General features: G+C 47.5%; 1 protein-coding gene across 4 annotated transcripts in view; it reads left to right on the forward strand.

Moving 5' to 3' along the window:
* The window catches only part of PAK4 (p21 (RAC1) activated kinase 4), a 95699-nt gene that overhangs the window by 43032 nt on the left and 30851 nt on the right, over window positions 1-21816 (forward strand). For 2 of the 4 annotated variants that reach the window (XM_026658838.2, XM_026658841.2), the window contains exon 1: window positions 5665-5707. The exons of the other annotated variants lie outside the window; for them this stretch is intronic. In XM_026658838.2, coding sequence (XP_026514623.1) covers window positions 5683-5707 — 25 coding nt within the window. In that variant the 5' untranslated portion in view covers window positions 5665-5682. Of the gene's footprint in view, window positions 1-5664; window positions 5708-21816 lie in introns of those variants that run through there. 4 annotated transcript variants of the gene reach the window in all.

Consider the following 21816-nt stretch of genomic DNA (forward strand, 5'->3'; position numbering starts at 1 on the left):
CCCCCCCCCCCCCCCCGGAGCACTGCTTTACCACGTTATATCCAAATTCGTGTTATATTGGGTCGCGTTATATCAGGGTAGAGGTGTATATGAAGAGGCTGCCGAAGAACAAGGTTGAAATGTTGTGGTTTGCCCTGAATTACCTCGCTGTTCTGTGAAGGAATAACTTTCCCTTCTGAACACTGTTTTAAAATGAAATTTTTCCTGACCCTGAGATCAGGGAAAGGGGGGTGGCCTGTTTGAACTGTCATCCCAGTTTTACTCTGCGGACAGTTGGTTTGCAGAAGGCCACGTCTCAGAACTGATTAGCTGCTTGAGGGCAGTAGAATGGATCCTGAATCTTCAAAGTAATGCCCAATGTAGTTTCAGAGGAGCAGCCGTGTTAGTCTGTATCCACAAAAAGAACAGGAGTACTTGTGGCACCTTAGAGACTAACAAATTTATTTGAGCATAAGCTTTCGTGGGCTACAGCCCACTTCTTCGGATGCCTCAATGTAATGACAGCCTTGGAAGGACTTGGGTGCCCGGGCTTTTGAACAGCTGCGCTGATGGGTGTTTAAGGTTTAGTTAAATTTTTGATCATGCATAGCTCTTCTCATTAGCAGATTTCAAAGTGCTTTGCAAAGGAAGTCGGTATCATTGTCCCAATCTTACAAATGGGGAACTGAGGGGTGAGGTGACTTGCCTAACGTCACCTAGCAGGCCAGTGGAAGTACTGGGAACAGAACTCAGGTCCCCGGAGTGACAGTCAAATGCTGTAGCCGCTGGGGCACACTAACAAGGCAGTTTTCCTCTTCAGCTTTTGGTAGAAGGGGAGTGTGTGTGGCGAGGGGTGGGGAGGTTGTATGTGCCTCTGATATAACTTAATTTTTTATTTTGACATGATTTCAGTGAACCTTCTTTGCTATTCTGTCTTATCACTGCAAATGTAATGCATGTTGACTTTGTGTACGCTAGAGAAACTTACAAAGGGTTTCCTACTGGTTTAGCTGAGCTGGTGGAGAGCCATAGTGTGGACAGGCTTCTGGAGGTCACACCTGGTTTTTTTGGTGTGTGGTGGTGGTTTTTTGTTTTGTTTTGAATAACATTTAATTAGACAGGTTTCAGCGTAGCAGCCGTGTTAGTCTGTATCCGCAAAAAGAACAGGAGTCCTTGTGGCACCTTAGAAACGAACAAATTTATTTGAGCATAAGCTTTCGAGGGCTACAGCCCACCTCATCAACATTTTATTTAATTAGACAGACTTCTCCGCAGGTTTAACTAAAACCGGCTCTGGCCGCCGGAGCTTTGTCTTCTCTGAGGCACCTTCTGTCTATCGCTGGTTCAGCTGACCTGATACTATGTCTGGTAGGATTTCTTGGTAAGCTCAACGGGGCAGAGATTGTCGGTCTTTTTGTTCTGTGTTTGTATGGTGCCTACCGCAGTGGGGCTCTGGTCCATGATTATCTCCTAGATGTTACTACAATACAAATAACTAATTTCCACAGCCATGAGAAGCAGCAATATAGTCAGGGTAAACTGAGTTTACCTACTTCTCATAGGGGGATCATGAGGTTTAGTTTAGGTTAGGTTTCAGAGTAGCAGCCGTGTTAGTCTATATCCGCAAAAAGAACAGGAGTACTTGTGGCACCTTAGAGACTAACAAATTTATTAGAGCATAAGCTTTCGTGGGCTACACTTTTAGCTTACCCACTTTTGGGGGTTTTTTTTGGACTACTACATGGTTTTATTTTTTTTTTAAGGGGTCGGGGGAAGAGAGAACTTACTCCGACCAGTGTGTCCAAATCAGGATAATGCAGATCTGTTTTTGGAGTTGTTTTTTGAGCTTCATGTTGCTCTGTTTATAATTTGTCCATACTTATAGCAGAAAACTTACCTACCAATGTATAAAACCCCAAAGCAGCCTGTTTCCAGGTTACATCTGATCCTGAAGAACCAAGTTTTTTGTCAATCCACTGTTTTCCTTGCAATCAAACTCCCTCTTGATTTTAGTATTTTTTAGGTGAAGGTGGTGGTAAACTCTTAGCCAGGGCAAAACTCTTAACTCTTGGGTGTATGCTGGCAGGAAGGAGTGTCCTGGCTGCTGTGATATTTATCCAGGGCTGCTAAAAGTGTTGGTTAATGGCTGACTAATTAAACAAGGCAGAGAGATAAAGGGAATGTGACCTGGGTTAGGATAGCAGGCTGAGGAATGTAGCTCTAACCGGAGCACAATTTGGTTTCTAGCGGTGAGTGGGGAACAGCAAGGGGAAAGCTGGCTTCTTGGCAAGGTAGGGGAAGGTTTAGACCAGTTGGGCAAAATGATCATGAAAATTCAGCAGCTGAGGTACAAAATCTACTTACTGAACTTGATGATGGAAAAGCTAACCTTTCCCTTGCCTCTTCCAAAAAAAAAAAAAAAAATCACCCTGGATTTATAGCCACATTGGTCCCTTCTGGTCTTGGAATCGATCGAATTTGCCCCAAATAATTCCTAAAACATAACTTTTTAGAAAAAACATGAGGTAGAAATTTGCAAGGTTAGCTTATATTCCAAGTTGAATAATTGGACGGCAGTACCTTATCTTATGGCTCTTAAGAGATATGCAGATGAAAAGCCCTGTATAAGAGCATGGTGGTGTTATTAATATACTAATATCTCGTGTGTGTGTATATATATGTAAAAATGCATCTCTGGTAACCTCCCATTTACTTAAGACAAACACCAGCGCTTTTGAAAATGCTACCCCAAAAGGATAGTGAACTGTGCCATTTGGCTAGGAGGGCTTCTGCTTGTACAGAGAAACTTGACCGAAGATAATAGCAAGAAGCTCTCTTGGGGAAGTGAAAGGAGGGTGTGAGGTGATTACACTTCATTCAGTGCCTAGTTAGCATCTGAAACTTGTGATACTGAGTCATTTGGTGGAAGTGGTGTGAAACTGTTAATGCCCTGCAAAGGGAAGGCAGTTTTCGTGGGTGTTACAAAAGCTGACCACATAAAACCAGTGTGACTAAGAGGGAGGCATAGTTGTGGGTACTGACACTTTTACTAGTCATTAGCACAGGTGACTATGGTCAGCAGCCCAGCCGTTAGCCCAGGTTTCGCTGAGCCAGGTAGGTGACAGTACACCTCTAATCCAATATAGCACGAATTCGGATATAACGCGATAAAGCAGCGCTCCGGGAGCGGGGGGGGGGGGGGGCAGGGCTGCGCACTCCGGCGGATCAAAGCAAGTTCGATATAATGCGGTAAGATTTGTTGGCTCCCGAGGACCGCGTTCTATCGGGCTGGAGGTGTAGTAGGTGGCTAGTGTCTGTGGATGCCGGGTCTCTGTAAAGAGAATGACTTGAGCCTGAGGGCTGGGCGCTCAGTTAAATTTGGGGCTCTTTAATAGGACAAAAGGACATGGTGAAAATCAAGGATTGGATACACAGAGGTTGTCTCCTATTGCTGTTTTTATTCATCCTTATGTCTATTATGGTAGAGCCTCAGGGCGAGCCAAGATTGGGGCCCTCTTGTGCTTGGTGCTGTACAAACGCAGAGTAATAGATGGTCCCTGCCCCAAAGAGGGTACAATCAATGAAGGGGCAGTATATGCTACTCCCTGCGAAGAAACTGGATGGAGGTAGAGGCGTCTGTGTGGGGAAGGATGTTCCCGGTTGTGACGAAGTGGGAGTGTTCTTAATGTTTTCTCTGAATACTGTGTGGGTGCCTCAGTTTCCCCTATGCATTTCTTAGGCTCCAGTTTGCATAAATGGCTGTCACCCTGTATCCTGGCAACAAATGGCTGGGGCCCTTCCCCCCCCTTGCAAGGGAATAGCTAAAGGTGAACAAAGAGATGAGGTGACCTCCTGGCCCGGGAAAGAGACAAAGGCCAGAAAGGAGGGGTTGGAGGGGGTTTCAGTTTGGAGCTGGCTGGGGACGGGAAGTGAGTGCAGACGTGGATGTCTCCATTGCTGGGCCCCAAAATGGACCCGGCTGAGGGGTCCTGTTCTCTGTACCTACAAGCTCTGTTTTAGATCGTGTTCCTGTCATCTAATAAACCACTGTTTTACTGGCTGGCTAAGAGTCACGTCTGACTGCGAAGTGGGAGTGCAGGACCCTCTGGCTTCCCCAGGACCCCGCCTGGGTGGACTTGCTGTGGGAAGCGCACGGAGGGGCATATGCTAAATGCTCCAAGGTCAGACCCAGGAAGGTGAAGCCGTGTGAGCTTCTTGCCCTGGAGACAGTCTGCTCCAAGGAAGAGGAGGCTCCCCAAAGTCCTGATTGGCTTTGTGGGGAGCAGTTCCAGAGCATCGCCCGGGGACTGCGTGACACCGGTACTCCACAAATACCAGCTCGGCCCTGTGCTCCGTGAATACCAGATGGCTTTGAGATTCATTAAAGGATGTGGTGGGTGGGAAAGGACATCTCCAAGATTATGAAAGTTCTTGCAGGCTAGGAAGGAGGGTCTGTCCAGGTGCCTGAAATACACAAGCAGCCATTGATGCCTTCCCGCTTCAAGGGCGGGAACAGGTGAGGGAGTGTGGGAAGTGGGGACAGGGCAGCCGATAGTGGGAGCAAGTTACAGTAACTGAGGCCAATGAAAGTGTTACCATTGGGCCAGCTGGCAGCGAGCTAGATCCTCTAGTGACGTTTGGGATGATACCCTGGATATAATCTATTCTAGAGAGTCCTTTCTGCCCTTGCCCCCTGTATTCTTGGCCCCCCCCACTTGCAATCTAATTTCAGTCACACCCCCTGCGTCCAGAACTCCGTCCCAAAGGATCCATTTGATAGCTTGTTCCTTGCGCTGGATGTGAAAAAGAGGCCTTTCTCCTTCTGTGGTCACGAACGGTCCGATGGCATTTTCGGGAAGAGCAGGGAACACTCTTGATAGGTTAGGAGATCTGTGTATTGTTCCTGGCTCTGCCCCTGATTCCCTGTATGACCCGGGCAAGTCACTTAATAGCTCTGTTCCTCAGTTTCCCTAGATGCAAAGGTGGGGGGTAATACTCATCTCAGCAGCCCCTGGGGTAGGCGTTAATGCATTAAGTATATAAAGCTCTTTGAGATCCTCTGACCAAGGGTGTTATAAAAGTGCAGAGTATGATTTATCTCCTGTGTGAATTCAAATGTATGTAATTCCACTTACTGAAAATCCCCTGCAGTTTTATTAGACTACAGGCTTATTCGCTTCCTCTTCTAAACTATTGTGTAAGCTGCTGCGTGCTGTTTAGCAGCTGCCACGTTCCACCCAAGAGATGGCTGCATTTCAGTGAGGAGGGGGAAATGGCTTGTCTCCATATGGGGTTTATAGAGCTGAGACGCAGTAGAATGCCTCTGTTTTTGTATGGTGGGTTTTTTGGTCTTGGTACCTTACCTCTTTGTTGTGGGATTGGAAAAGTTTCCAGTGAAACTAGCAGAAGCAGATCCCAGTGGGAACTCGGGAAGGTTAAGTGCTGGAATTCAAGACTAGTGTGGGTGGGGTCTCTGACTCCTGGCCTGGGTGGAGCAAGTGGGGCAGGCCAGCTGGTTGCTGCTGGAATGCGATTCAGTCTTGGAAGGGGGGAGGAAGCTTCAAACCAACCAACTGGCTTCCGTGGAAGGAGGTGCAATGAGACACTGAGGAGGAGGGGCCTAAAAATAATAAATAAAGAACATATGTGTTTGAAGTTGCTCCCTGTGGCTGCCACAGAGCCGCCTGCAATACACCGGTGGAGATGAAGTCCCAGGAAGAATGGGCTTGTAAGTTTCTTTTGAATGCATCTTTGCTTTTTCCCTGTGTAACTGAGTCTTCTGCCAGCAATACCCAAAGCTTTTAGCAAGATTTCAAGGATGGGATTTTCTGTGTAATCTCCTTTCACCTGCATGTTTCTTCTAATGTAGCTTGGGGCCTTGTAAGTTGCACAAGTAAATGCTCCGTGATCCTTTCTGGCTGCCTCATATTTCAAAGGAGTTTGCTCTGAGTACACCTCTCTAAGGCCTGGTATCCTAGTGGTTGTATCTATGATGGCCAGACGTATTCTGAGTTTTGTTAGTGGAGGTAAATAGGGACTGAGCTGTGGGGAACTCCAAACAAATGACAAAGAGACAAAGTACAGCCAGGCATACTGCATCTTTGCAATGTGACAGAATTGAAGTCTGTTTAAATATTTCAGCCTGAGTTAGCGGAATGAGAGCCGATCGGACATGGGTGAAGTCAGTGAAGTATCTATGGCACACACTTTGTTGGTAGGTGCTGTAATACAAAGAGGTTTTTTTGGGGGGTGCTCTGTCAGCTTCCAGAGACAGATCAGGCTCTGTCCCCCTCCTGGGCTTTGCGCAGAGCTTCTCCGTTCCGTGGAAATTGTGGATCTGATGTGCCTTTCCAGACCAGCCAGCATCTGGACGGGGGAAAGAAGAATGTGGCTGTTGCATGAGGGCATCCGTCTCCATTTGTTCACTCATTTAGCACTTTGAGAAACAAATCATTTAAAAAAACAAAACAAAAACAGGTAGTGGCCCGAAACACCAGGCTTCCTTTTGTTCGTTTTAATCATCTGCGTCCATGTTCTTGATCTCTGTGTGAGCTGTTTGTGTTTCCGCTGCGTTGGCTGCTATTTATCAACACACTGTTGTTTTTCCTGCAGTCAGGCTCCAGATGCTGCATCAGGGTTGGATCCCACTTTGGTGCTGCAGAGGGGGAGAGATCTTGCCATCAAACCGCTGCTGGTGTGATGGGCTGTCAGGATTATCTCAATTTGCTGCCCCGCTAACGTAAAACTAGTCCTCATGCAACCAAGGTAAACTGAAGGATTATTATAGGATATGAAGTGTTCTGCAAAGGTAACAGAGAGAAAAGGGTGGAGGGCACTTTTTTGATGTTAAAATCCTTGAATGGCTTTAAAAATTAAGTATCAGAAGGGTAGCCGTGTTAGTCTGTATCCACAAAAACAACAAGGAGTCCGGTGGCACCTTAAAGACTAACCGATTTATTTGGACGTAAGCTTTCGTGGGTAAAAAATCCACTTCTTAAGATGCATCTGAAGAAGTGGGTTTTTTACCCACGAAAGCTTATGTCCAAATTTGTTAGTCTTTAACGTGCCACCGGACTCCTCGTTGTTTTTTTAAAAATTAAATCTTTTGCTTTCAGATTTTGCCATGTTGTTTTCGGGCGAGTTAGGCACACGTATATCAATTTGCAGATTGCCAATGCTGTCACCTGGTCAGGGCGCTGGGAATTTTACCCAGCGATACGCTTCAGTCCAGTGTATCAGCTCGGCTCCAGCTGAGAAGCCTCCACTAATCAGATTAATACATAGAATTGTTGGGATCAACAAGCAGCGTAAGGATTGCCGCTATTTCTGGCTTCATGAGGGGTCTGGCTAGCTGTGGGGACAGGTAATGGCTAAAGAACTTTTTGAGCTGGTGACCTACAAATCCAGAACAGGTCGGTAGTGACCCAAACACCCTGATTGCTCAACGGTTTATGGGAGTTGGCAGCACTCGGTGTTATTCCTCGCGGACGGGTGCCAACATCATTCTTGGCAGGCTCTGCACAGGGGTCAATGGGATGGAAATACTCTGTCACCATTTGTCCTTCCAGGTCATGGGTGAGGCACTTGGCCAGAGGGGAGGTTTGCCGTGCTGCTGCCTGGATTATACCTGTTGTGTGGATTAGAAGGACTTTCTGTGCCGTCTAGTACGCCGAGTTCCTAATCTGTGACTGGGTGCCTAGGTGCTACATTAACACAAATAATAAACAATAATATATTAGACTGGGATTTTTCAACTGCAGATTCAGCTGCCTAACGCCCTAGGGGCCTTTGAAAATTCCATCCTTAGGCCTGGTCTGTGCTTAAAATTTAGATCCACCTAGCTACCTATAATAACAACAGTGAGAGATTCACCCTCCTGAACGCCATAGTTAAGATGACCACACACACACACACACACAGACACAGACACACACACACACACCCCGTGTACATACAGCTAGGTCAATGGAAGAATTCTTAGGTCAACCCAGCTACCGCCGCTCATAGAGCCGGATTCATAGATTCATAGATTCATAGATTCTAGGACTGGAAGGGACCTCGAGAGGTCATCGAGTCCAGTCCCCTGCCCGCATGGCAGGACCAAATACTGTCTAGACCATCCCTGATAGACATTTATCTAACCTACTCTTAAATATCTCCAGAGATGGAGATTCCACAACCGCCCTAGGCAATTTATTCCAGTGTTTAACCACCCTGACAGTTAGGAACTTTTTCCTAATGTCCAACCTAGACCTCCCTTGCTGCAGTTTAAGCCCATTGCTTCTTGTTCTATCCTCAGAGGCTAAGGTGAACAAGTTTTCTCCCTCCCCCTTATGACACCCTTTTAGATACCTGAAAACTGCTATCATGTCCCCTCTCAGTCTTCTCTTTTCCAAACTAAACAAACCCAATTCTTTCAGCCTTGCTTCATAGGTCATGTTCTCAAGACCTTTAATCATTCTTGTTGCTCTTCTCTGGACCCTTTCCAATTTCTCCACATCTTTCTTGAAATGCGGTGCCCAGAACTGGACACAATACTCCAGCTGAGGCCTAACCAGAGCAGAGTAGAGCGGAAGAATGACTTCTCATGTCTTGCTCACAACACACCTGTTAATACATCCCAGAATCACGTTTGCTTTTTTTGCAACAGCATCACACTGTTGACTCATATTTAGCTTGTGGTCCACTATAACCCCTAGATCCCTTTCTGCCGTACTCCTTCCTAGACAGTCTCTTCCCATTTTGTATGTGTGAAACTGATTTTTTCTTCCTAAGTGGAGCACTTTGCATTTGTCTTTGTTAAACTTCATCCTGTTTAACTCAGACCATTTCTCCAATTTGTCCAGATCATTTTGAATTATGACCCTGTCCTCCAAAGCAGTTGCAATCCCTCCCAGTTTGGTATCATCCGCAAACTTAATAATCGTACTTTCTATACCAATATCTAAGTCGTTAATGAAGATATTGAACAGAGCCGGTCCCAAAACAGACCCCTGCGGAACCCCACTCGTTATGCCTTTCCAGCAGGATTGGGAACCATTAATAACAACTCTCTGAGTACGGTTATCCAGCCAGTTATGCACCCACCTTATAGTAGCCCCATCTAAATTGTATTTGCCTAGTTTGTTGATAAGAATATCATGCGAGACCGTATCAAATGCCTTACTAAAGTCTAGGTATACCACATCCACAGCTTCTCCCTTATCCACAAGACTCGTTATCCTATCGAAGAAAGCTATCAGATTGGTTTGACATGATTTGTTCTTTACAAATCCATGCTGGCTGTTCCCTATCACCTTACCACCTTCCAAGTGTTTGCAGATGATTTCCTTAATTACTTGCTCCATTATCTTCCCTGGCACAGAAGTTAAACTAACTGGTCTGTAGTTTCCTGGGTTGTTTTTATTTCCCTTTTTATAGATGGGCACTATATTTGCCCTTTTCCAGTCTTCTGGAATCTCTCCCGTCTCCCATGATTTTCCAAAGATAATAGCTAGAGGCTCAGATACCTCCTCTATTAGCTCCTTGAGTATTCTAGGATGCATTCCATCAGGCCCTGGTGACTTGGATTAACTGTTGCGACTGAAAAAACCCTTCTATCACTGTAGGAAGAGTCTACGTTACAGTGCCCATAGCGTGGAGGTGGCCTCCGTTTCCAGAAGTCTCCATCTCGCCTCTTTCACCACCACTAAATTCACTCTAAAAGCTTTAAGGACCTGATCCGGTCCCGGGCCTGGCTAGTACTTGGATGGAAAACTACCTGGGGATCCCAGCTGCTGCTGTCCGCAGCCTTTCTTTACCATTTTTCTCCTTGTCTTGTCCGTCCCCCTGCCCCCCCCCCCCCCCCCCAGTACTCCCTGTGGAGTTAGTGGCGTTACTTGCAGGAGTAAAGTTTGCATGCTAGAGGCCTAAGTTGTCCATCAAGTCAGAAGGAGGAGAAGCTCGAGTCCTTATGCAGTTCTGCTGCTTGACCAGTACGTTTAACCGTGTTTCTGTGTGTTGCAGATGCCGATCCATACATACTCCTGGTGCCTCATGATGGCGCATCTGCTTTATGTTCACTGTTAACCCCCCTGACCTCTGTCCGCTAACTAAGTCCGCGGTGCCCACCCACTGCTGCTTTGAGGAAGCCGGGATATTTGCAGATGTTTTTCTTTGTCAGGTTAATGTGTTCAGCTGATAATTCACCAGCATCAAGAGTTACACCAGGGACGAATGTGGCTCTGGATTTTTCCTAAGAAGGTGTAGATTTCCTCTTGCTTTCCCCCTTCTCCCCCCCCCCCCGCCATTACGAAATTTGGCCCACATCTGTTTTTTGAGTTAGCTTTTTGTTCAAAAGTGGAAACTCTTACTAGCTTGTTTGTTCAGACTGCGCACTTAACTCGCCTCTTCGAAATGTGCGCAATTGAATCTGGGGATTTTTTGATTTGAGATAGATTGCTTTGACAAGCGCCTACATCTCAGTGTCTCTGAGAAACTTGGGAAAGGGGTTGCCGCATATGCTCGCTTACACCAGAGGAGCCAGCCAGATGACTGCGTCAACCGGTTGCATTTAATAACTTTTGCGTTATGGAATTGGCTAGGATGAGCCAGCTGATGGGTTATCACCTGTTCTGTAGTTTATTAACTTCCCTCTATTCCTCTTAGGGTGACCAGATGTCCCGATTTTATCGGGACAATCCTGATTTTTGGGTCTTTTTCTTATATAGGCTCCTATTTCTCCCCCCCCCTCCCCCCCGATTTTTCACATTTGCTGTCTGGTCACCCTAGTTCCTCTTCTGACCCGGGCCTGTGGTGTGTTGTTTTTTTTTGTTTTGTTTTGTTTTAAATGAAGTGTCCTTACTATGCATTCACTGGATGGTCCATATCGGCTTGAAGATGAGCAGGTGACTATAAGGCCACCAGCGCTGTCTATAATAGTGAGCAGATGGAGTAGCTATGAGTTGAAGCTCAGGTTTGTATCGATGACCAGATGTTTTCTTGTCTGACCAAGGTGGCTGGTGTAGGGAACATTGGATTACAAGGGCTGTGCATTTACCAGCTGCTAGAAGAGTTGCCTTTCAGACATAGAAACATATTGTTATACCGAGGGTTTCTTTCTTGTCCGTTTGTTGGATTGTTAACTCCTCAAGGAATGCATCGGTCATTATTTTTATCGTGTGTAGGGTTGGGGCCATAGTTGATACTTTAACAAATGAGAGTTTGGAAAACAGGTTTGATATCCATCCCCTCTGTCACATTATCAATGGCCAAGAAGATCTCTCTCGTGTGCTCACTTTCGTCTTCGCTCCAGAGTGGACTATAGCTCATTGGGTCAGATTTCCTTTCCTCCGGATATAACTTGTCTGGTCCAAAGGAAGGAAGAGGATGGGTAGGTGAGAGGATGGTGCTTGTCAGAATCATCTTAGATGGACAAACTCTTCATTTTCTCTGTGCCAGTTTCTGGAAGATTTCTTTGTTTCAGCAGCGATTTGCCAGCACTTTGAACTGCAACTGGGCAGGACCAAAGCTGTATCTTTGATTTTTGGAGGACACAGATGCTTAATGATGTAAACAGACTTTCATTGTTGCCTGGCTTTGTTTATAAAAAAAAAAACCACATTTGGGTCCACCCCATGGCCAGATTTCCTGTGTAATGCCAATCCAGAGCACAGCTCTAAGTTCTCTGTAAAACCCTCTTGAGTCCGCTTTGAACTTTGCGTAGTGGAGTTACTGAAATGGTAATAACATACCATCCAGTGTCAAATTCCTGATCTGAGTCTGTATTTTAAAAACCCCAACCCAGAACACTGATCTGGAAACACTATCTGGAAATCTGACGCGCTGTTTTAAAAACGGTGCCTTCCCCCCACGTAAAGGGGAATATTGGCACTTTGATTTCTGCCCAAGATCAACAAAACTACACCCAAGTACAAGTGCTTTGTACTTCACTAAAAGGGAATGGGATCAGGCTGTGCGGCTCACAGCTGGAACCCCTGGACTCCCTGACACCGCAGTTCTGACCCCAGCTGGGTCAGCTCAGCCCCTTTAGTCTTTCGGAGGCAGATAAACTGGCATCCAGGAAGGGAGTAAAGGGACATAGGACTGGAAGGGGCCCTCCTGCGTCCTCAAGCCCAGACCCTGCTATCGCAGACAACTCTGTGAGATCATCCCATTCATAAACATACCAAGCACCAACTTAGAACAAGTTTGGTGGTTTGCCCCCACTGCGACTGTTGCAAGGTTATTCCAGAGCCTCCCTCCTCTGATGGCTAGAAACCACCTTCTCCAGCCTCCATTGATCCCTGACTAGTTTATCCCCGTTTGTTCTTGTGCCAGCATCGTCCTTTAGCTTCAATAGCTCTTCTCTCTCCCTGGTGTTTACCTCCCCGCCCCGCCCCCAGTGTATTCATAGAGAGCCATCTGATCCACTCCCAGCCTTCATCTTGCTAGGTGAGACAAGTCTAGCTCTTTCAGCCTCTTCTTATGAGGTGTCCTTTCCGATTAAAGGCCCGTTGTATCACTGACTTGAAGTAACACTCGGACTTCAGTGGTCCAGGAGCCAAGAAAGAGCCACGGTAGTGTGACCTGATAGTAAAGAGGGGAGGAATAGCTCAGTGGTTTGAGCACTGGCCTACTAAACCCAGGGTTGTGAGTTCAATCCTTGAGGGGACCACTTAGGGATCTGGGGCAAAATCAGTACTTGATCTTGCTAAGGCAGGCGGCTGGACTTGATGACCTTTCAAGGTCCCTTCCAGTTCTAGGAGATAGGATATCTCCATTATTATTAAATGAACCAATCTACGTACATACGTACTGTGAATGTGTGTGTAACATTCTCACCGCAAAATGACTGACCAACTATTCTATAATTGGTTAAGAACATAGTAAAGGCATCCTGATTGGCCAGTAACTTGGATTGGTTGGTTGTTAATTGAATCGGTGTTTTAATAGGTGCTGCAAAGAGCCATTTGCGGCTCCCGAGCCTCAGTCTGAGTATCGCTGCTTTTAGGTGCAATATATGGGCCCGAAGAGTCAAAGGCCTGTGAACTGTCCAACATTAAACCGTTTTAAACAAGGTTCAGGATTTGCTAGACCAAGACCTCTGCCTGTTGAGTACCATGTTGCAAACACCATTAGAAATCCGTTCGAACCTTTAATAAAAGAAAAACCGATACAGCATTTGAAATGTAAAGTACTAAATAAGGCTTTCATGTTAACAACATCCCTTGTCTCTTTCTATCTACCCAGAGAGACTTTTTTAGAAAGACACCTCCACCCCCCGTTTGACAGTCTCCTAGATGGTTTTACACCTGGTAATAACTGTCCCTTTGGGGAAAGGGAAGACACTTAGTTGAGATGGGCTGGAGCTGTTGCTGTTAGTCTGTTCCTGTTTCCTAGAAGGCAAAACAAGACCAACACCCACCAGGGTCTGCAGCGTCTGTCTCTGGTTCTGACTCTCACTTGCAGCCTTGCTGCTGGAGGAGGAATAGGCCCAGCATATGGTCTGATCAGCCATTCTGAGACCCGGCAAGCTGCTGCCAGCATCAGACTACGGAACAGCTGTTTCTGCAGAATCTATAGTCTTGGCCGGCTAAGCCACATATTAGACAGAAGGCAGGGCAGGGGGTGCGGGGAGATGTGACTAGAGGTGTCTAATATGTGGCTTACATCCCAGGTGGTGATCAGGATTTAGCCAGAGCCGGTAGAGACGGCACTGTCATCTGGCTCTCTCTCTGGCCCAGTCTAGTTGGGACATCTCTCAGGATCAGGATGAAGAAGGTCCATGGTCCTAGGAGGTGGTGGGGGTGGCAGCCATATGATGGTGAAGCTCTCTTCTTCCTCCTCTTCTTCTCTTTTCTTTCAGTCAGCCAGCATCGCGATAGCCTCTCTGCCCGTCCATCTCTGTTAACTTCCCCAAAAGTTTGTTCTGTTTAAGAACCCAAAAGGGAATGATGGGTGGAATAGCCCTTCCCCTCATTATTTTGCTCACCCATTCGGCCGAGTTTCTGACACATCAATTTTCGTTCATTGACTTCCGGTCCCACCCCCTCTTGTTTGCCAGGCACAACTTTAACACAGTCCTTGAGTTATAGCTGTAGGCCTTTTTGTTTGGACTAACCTAGCTTTTCCCCCTCCTCTTTTTTTTGTAGATTTTCTCATCAACATGTATTGTTATAAGTTTGTGTGACACTTTATAAACTTTCTCACCGTTGAGCTCACAATTTTAAGGTAAATTTGTAAGCCCAATTATCACCACAGGCACCACCAGGAATCTCTTTTTATGGTGCTGTTTGGGTCATTACCACGTGGGCTTTCCTTTTGAGCAGCATCTCCGTGATCCCACAGCATGCGAAGACTTGTACATCAGTCAGATCTATCACTGATTCAGTCCACTAGCGGTGGAGCAGCATATACATTATTGGAACAGATACTTATTCTTATCAATTGACTGGGATTTGGAAAACTTTGAGAGCTAATCCTACAAACAATACCTCATAGGAGCCTGGAAGCCATTGGGGCCATTTTGTCTAATGATTGCTCATATGAGGATTGGGTTCTTGGTTGCTTCAGTTGTCCCCATGCAGAGGAGCGCCCCATAAACATCTGCAAAGCTACCCCCATGTCCTCCTTTGCCGTCATGCCTACGAACACTTGGCAGGAGAGGAACCTGGTGTGCTGTGACCGATACCGTCTCATAGTTTCCTTGTGCGCCTCTGTTTGTCTACCACCTGTTATCTCTTGTCTTATCGGTAGATTGACTCTCCCTGCCCTATAAAGATTACATTTTGGTCTGTCTGTACGCTACCTAGCACAGTCGGGTCCTGGGCCATGATCGGGATTCCTAGGCACTACCACAGTAGAAATAAGTTCTACCACTGAAGCCTTTCTTACCTACTGTCTATACCTGTGTAGTGTGAGTGCCCCTCAGAAGTTACGTATCCCTTGCCGGTCCTTCCCTGCCAGCAGACGTAGACATGGACTATCGATGGAATGTTTGTGTGGGTGCGTGAGTAGCGTGTATGTATGCAGAACTTTGGGGGGGAAGGCAACCCAAAGAGGGGATTTCCTCCATTAGTCAAGACAGTAGAACCTCAGAATTATGAACACCTCAAGGAATGGAGGTTGTTCTTAACTCGGAACAAAACATTATGGTTCTTTCTAAAGTTTGCAACTAACATTGACTTAATACAGCTTTGAAATTTTACGATGCAGAAGAAAAATGCTGTTTCCTCTTTTATTTTTTAATAGTTTGTTTAATACAGAACTGTACTGTATTTGCTGCTTTTGGGAAAGGGGGGGTGTTTGTCTCTGCTGCTGCCTGTGTACTTCTGGTTCCAAATGAGGTGTGTGATTGACTAGTCAGTTCGTAACTCTGAGGTTCTACTGTGGTTTCACTGTGGGGGAGGAATGGACCTGCCACCGGAGGCGGTGGTCATACAGGATCCTTCAGTAGCTAGGGCTAGGGTCGTAAATAACGTTTAAACTATTAAAATTGTACCGGTTAAACGTTTAACCGTTAGGCTCCGCTGCCATCCTTCATACCCAGGATCCCCTTCCTCTTAGTAATTTTTCACTTACCGGCACCCCCTATTCCCCCCCACATGCCGGATTAAAAAAAGCTTTTACTGTCCTTCTATTTAGACACCTAAATATTTATTTATTTAGGCACCTAAACTTTTATTTATTTATTTTTATTTAAGGAGCAGAAGTTTGAAAACATGGGCTGTAATTTTTTTGCTGACAGTTTCTTGTCAAGTTTGCAAGCAGATGACACATACAGGACATGACGTATGTCACGTTGCAGTCTGTATATATTATGTGTGCTGCCCAACACCAAAATACTTACATCCCCCTATACGCTGTATGTTACCCCCAATGACCAATAACTGACGCCTCAAATTTTCTGTATTGTTTATTTTTCAAATATTCTCTTAAAGTAACTCTACTCTGGGAGATCCCAGGAGGTGGATACCCCTGTTTTTGTAGGAAAAGTTTAATTTGCTCAGTGGCGGCGAGGTCCAGGGGCGTTTCGCTGTTCTAGACATTGTGGTATATTTATGACCAATCTAGTTTTAAAGCTGTTTGGCCTTTTTCTCTTCAACTATCCACTCCAAAGAGCCACGAACACAGTTCAGCTCGATGCTGCTCCATGTGCCAGTTTGAGCGTTAAGGAGGACAGGTGTCGAAATGTCACCAGATCTTGGCACGCTTGGACTCGGGCTGTGAAAACATTAGGCAATGCTGCCTGAAGTTGTTCCTGTCACAAAGGAGCAATGCCATGCTCTGGTGGGAATAGCTTGTTGTAGGGAACCCCTGTACACGTCAGTAGCCATTTGGGGGGGTAGGTATTGGGTCGGACTGAGCTGCAGTGCCTCAGAGCCGTCACAGGGTGGCTGGTTCCTGTAGCAGTCGTGTTACTTGGCATATGTTGCAATGTGGTGTCATGGTCTGTGATTTATTTTTGGTGGCTCTCCATGACTCCCAGTGGATTGAGGTTTCTTGAGGGTCAAGTCTTGGTGTGTTTTAGTGGGTAACTCTAGAGAGCGGGGAGAAGACAGCCAGGACTCTGGTGGGTTCTCTTTTAGAAGCATTAAAATACACAGACTATGTTGAAGGAGCAACATGCAGCATATCCTTTGGGAAAGTTCCTCAGCGTCTAATCCTTCTCTTGCTCTTCTGCCAGGGCTGGAAGGTCGAACAGGACAGGGCAGAGGAGATTCTGTATGCTCCATCTGGGCTCAGAAGGCTGTTGCTTTCTGACCACGTTAGTGTCCCGGTCTGATTGTTCACGCATACTGCAGACCATCTGCCTGGTACTGCCTGAGGGAGAAGTGGGTTGTGTTTGCCAAAGATTAGATAGGGCGGATGCACTCTGAATATCCAGGGCTGAAGACCCTCTTCTGCTTTTTGAATTTGGGACACATTTTTCTCGTGATATTGGGAGACTCCTCTCCTAAAACGCACAATGACATTCTCCTCCCCATCCCGACTGTCCTGAACACCAGCTTTCCCAGACTTCAGCTTGATCCTGGGTGAACTCCCATGACTAGTAACGGAGGGATTCCTGTTCCCGTCGACATGTGGCCGAGATCTTCTCTGTTCTCTAAGCAGTCAGGATGAGAGGTGTGGGAAGAAGGCTTAAACATAATGCTTTTGTGAACGCTTGTACCGAGCACCTTCTTGGCCTTGCCCCTCTAGGAGCCAGGTTGTAACAGAGTGTGGTGCTAGCATCCTTCCCCTTTCAGAGCATGTGCCTTTTCAGTGGATATCAAGCTCAGTTTCCCAGGTGTGCTACAGTGCATTGGAAACCCGGGCTCAGACTTGGGTTTGAGCCCCACCCCCATATTGTCCACACACACGCATCTGTCTGCCTTGGGTCAGCAAGCACTCGGGTCCCAGGCCCCATCCAGGGAGGATGGGGTCTAAGCACAAGTCCTGCTGAGACTTTGGTCCAAACCCTATCATTTTGCAGTGTGGACGCGTCTCAAGCTGCAGAAGGTCTGTGTGGTTCAGTAGGGACTCGTTAGCCCCGTTGTAAGACCTGGCTCCAGCAATTATAAACCCAGGTTTACAACGCAGTGTGGATGCTCAAGTACGGGCTTAAAAATACCAAGTCCTCATGGCCAAGTCCCACAGATATGAGTCCATAATGCAGTGTAGACGTACCCATAGAGCCTTTCATCTCTAGGCCACTGGTTCCAATCCAGGTCAGTACTGAAACTGGGGGGCTATCTGGTGGTGGCCTATGTGAAATGAGTTGCTGAGGCTCGGACCAATTCCCATCGTAGCCGTATCATGAACAATACCCCCAGTTGACGCTAACGATGTCCCACTGTCAGCCCTCGTTAGAGGCTGAGGATTGAGTAGGCCATGGAGACGAAACCGCCCCCCCGACCTGTAGAATCGGTCCCTTTATGCTCCTAGCTGATATCCTATGGCAGGGGTGGCCAACCTGTGGCTCCGGAGCCACATGCGGCTCTTCAGAAGTTAATATGCGGCTCCTTGTGTAGGCACCAACTCCGGGGCTGGAGCTACAGGCGCCAACTTTCCAATGTGCTGGGGGGGGGGCTCCCTGCTCAACCCCTGGCTCTGCCACAGGTCCTGCCCCCACTCCACCCCTTCCAGCCCCCTCCCCTGAGCCTGCCGTGCCCTCGCTCCTCCCCTTCCCCCCCAGAACCTCCTGCACGCCAGGAAACAGCTGATCGGGAGGTGCAGGCGCTGATCAGTGGGGCTGCGGGTGGGCAGGGGCAGCTCTGTTTTTTTTTGCTGCCCTAAGCACGGCAGTCAGGCAGCCTTCGGCAGGACGCCTGCGGGCGGTCCGCTGGTCCCGCGGATTCGGCGGCGTTTCTGCGGATGATCTGCCGGTCCCGCGCCTTCGGTGTACCCGCCGCCGAAGCCCAGGACCGGCGGACCTCCCGCAGGCATGCCGGCGAAGGCCGCCTGACTGCCGCCCTCACAGCAACTGGCAGGCTGTCCCCCGCAACTTGCCACCCAAGGCACGCGCTTGCTGCGCTGGTGCCTGGAGCCGTCCCTGCGGGTGGGTGGGAGGCACTGGGAGCAGGGCGGGGGAGCTGATGGGGGCGCTGCTGATGTATTACAGTGGCTCTTTGGCAATGTCCATTGGTAAATTCTGGCTCCTTCTCAGGCTCAGGTTGGCCACCCCTGCCCTATGGGCTGGGTTTACAGGGCTTCCGAGAGGGGGGTGGGTTTTAGGCTTCTGGAATGTTGGATTGTGACTGACATTAGTCTGACCAGAATGTACCTAGCTATCCGGAAATTGACATGCTGCCTTCAGGCAGTCTGACGTGAGGGGTAGCCTGGGAAGCAAATCCAGCCTCTTCGTTCTACATCATTGTGGTGCAGGCAATAGTCTAGAGTGCCAAAGAAGTAATTTGCCAGGAGCTGCCGTTAATAGCCTCTATATTAACGTATTGTATAGCGAATAACTGCACAAGGAAAGGCCAATTCTCTTTCCGCTCAAGTGGGGGGAAAACTTCAACAGGTTTCAGTGGGAGCAGGATCTGGCTCAGCGCTTACAGAAATCATAGACATGTAGGACTGGAAGGGACCTCAGTAGGTCATCTAGTCCAGTCCCCTGCACTGAGACAGCACATGCATCTCGCGAGATAGATGGGATTAGATAGTGAGCAGCTCTGTCCTCAGCCTGCGGTTTGCACAGGGAAGGTGTGGATCTGCTGCTGCCTTGCATTGGGTTCTAGCCCTACTTCTAATCCTAGTTCCTTCTAGTCCTTTTTACTTAGCTGCTTGGAAGCCAGAAAAGGGGCAAATGGGACAGCGAAAAAAAGAGTCTGTTTTCTAAAGTTGGTTCCTCTTGGAAAATGCTTAAAGCCATAAAGGGATTATTCTTGAATTGCTTGATTGGCTTCTAAACATTGGCACTTTAAATGTTTGAGATGTTTAGTTATCACGCGAAATATAAGGTGCCTCGTGGCCCAAGACCCAGGAATCCTTTTGCCTTTCTCGCTAGCACCTTTCATCCACCTTCTTTGCAAATGCCTCATTCTTGTGAGTTGGGCTAATTATCACCTTTTTACAAGTAGGGAAACCGAGGCTGAACGGGGCAGTGGCTTACCTGAAGCCACATAGTGGCAGAGCAAGAAATAGAACCCACAATTGCTGACTCCAGTCTCTTGTTCCAACCACTAGAGATCGTGCATCTGTGCTCCTGGGCTCTCTTCCCAGCGATCTGTCCTCGGCAAGCTGACGGCTGGACTCTCTCCCACCGGCAGGAGCAGTGCCTGAGAGAGGAGGACAGCTCTGTGAAGTTACAAGCAAGAGATTGCCTGTTAGGTCACTGCCAGATTTAGATTCACGTTCCAGAGCGGCTTGCCTTTGTGCTCTTCTCCTTGCATCTTAATTGTTAGAACTTTATTTTAATGGTTTTATTTTCTTCCTGGTTTAAGTTTAAATATTAATCCAAAATCAGGGACAACTGGCAAGCAAGTAAGGCAAAATGCCTAGAGATCAGCTGTTCTGTTGGAAGAATAACAACCCACGTACAAGCTATTTAATATGGGAAGCGGAGAGTAAATGAAGGAAGAAAACACAGGATCACTTTGACTGGGAATATATTTATCCTGTGCCCTTTGAGATCTCAGGGCTCTAGAATAAGACTGGTCTTCTCTGGGCAGATCCAGAGCTGGCAGCCTTGGGATTCTGCCCCCATGTGAAAACGGGGAAGTGACTGGCCCAAGATATCGCAGTGGGTTGGTGGTACAATTGCAAATGGAACCCATAACAAGCCTGATACATATATTCCCTTTGCAGGTTACTTTTAAGCCATCTGTAGCCTTAAGAAATGAAAATCAAAACTAACATCACGGGCTTCTAAGGGTCTGTCTTCACTGCAGAGTCAACTTGAGTTAGCTCCAGTGAGAGCAGCCACGCTCCGAAATAACACCCGAGTTGCTGCGTCCACACGGGTACTGCACTCGTTTACATGTGGCACTAGGATTTCTGAGGGCGCATCCATCCCATGATTCTTAGCGCTGCAGTAAGCTGAGCCGAACCATGAATTCTCCCGCAGTCTGTTGTGGGAGAACTTGTGTGTTTCTTCTGGGCACGCGGTGGGGCTAGCGGGAAGGCACTGGAGGCCCAGCAGCAGTCAAGGGGCGCTCGCCAGGTGGCCGTGTTAGCTGGCAGGCTGTGCCCACTCGAGCTCTGGCCTATACGCCTTCTCGGGCCAGCCAACCCTAGTTAACAGCACTACCATGGGCGAGTGAAGGGCTACCTGCACGTGTTAAGATCAACGCTCCCTGCAAACAAGCCCTAGTAAGCAATCACACGTGCATTCATTGCAAAGCCTCCCTTGCCCGAAGCTGAGCCCTGCGTTGGATGGGTGACCCTGAACTCCCCGGTCACCCCTGGCAGAGGTCCCTCGAGGTCAGGGTTGGGGGGAGGAAGCGTGCTGTGTCTTTTGCTGTGTACCTGCTCTCTAGATAAAGGCCTTCGCTCTCTGGGGCTGTCAATCCAGCACCATTCACTGGAGCTAGCTTAATTAGGTAAAAATAAATGATTTTTTTTTTCCTTTGGAACATTAATTAGTTTTACATTAGACACTGGAGCTGCATATGGTGGCTGGTTCCCATTAATTAAAAATGCTTATTTTTAAGCAGAAAATCATGATGTGAGAAGGGCCAGATTTTTCATCCTACCGTATCAGCGCTGAGTTGAGTTTTCTAGGTGCGCAGGTTGCATCGTGTGTGTGTGAGATGGGATGGCCCTGGCTGTTTTCTCCTACAGTTGGGTTTGGTTTTATTTCCCAGTTGATTCGGGGCTACTTGAGACTTGCAGGAACAAGGCAAATAGCATCTAGTACTGGAGGCAGATTATTTTTATATGGAGATATACCTCTCCTAGAGCTGGAAGGGACCGTGAAAGGTCATCGAGTCCAGTCCCCTGCCTTCACAGATTTTTGCCCCAGATCCCTAAATGGCCCCCTCAAGGATTGAACTCACAACCCTGGGTTTAGCAGGCTGATGCTCAAACCACTGAGCTATCCCTCCGCCCGCCCAATGTAGCTGTAATTAGAACGGTCTTGGTGTAATTGTTAGTCCAGTGCACCACCTGAGTGACCATACATCAGAATCCTCTGACGGCAGCACATCGCCCATCTCTAGCACTTTCCATTTGGGGGGCTCAAAGTTCCTTACAAACAGGAAAGACTTTGGCCTCCTAAGATGTCCAACATAGAGGAGAATTGTCCCTATTCTGCAGACGGCTAAGCAAAGAAATGAGAGGCGAAGTGACTTCTTTAAAGCTGGCCTGCGAAGGGGTTGAAATTTTGGGTAGACGGGACCTGGATTTCGAATGTGTTGGGGAGGCTGTTAGCTA

Source organism: Terrapene carolina, unplaced genomic scaffold (genome assembly GCF_002925995.2).
Source record: "Terrapene carolina triunguis isolate 2854851 unplaced genomic scaffold, T_m_triunguis-2.0 Scaffold517, whole genome shotgun sequence".
NCBI classification, from domain to species: domain Eukaryota; kingdom Metazoa; phylum Chordata; order Testudines; family Emydidae; genus Terrapene; species Terrapene triunguis.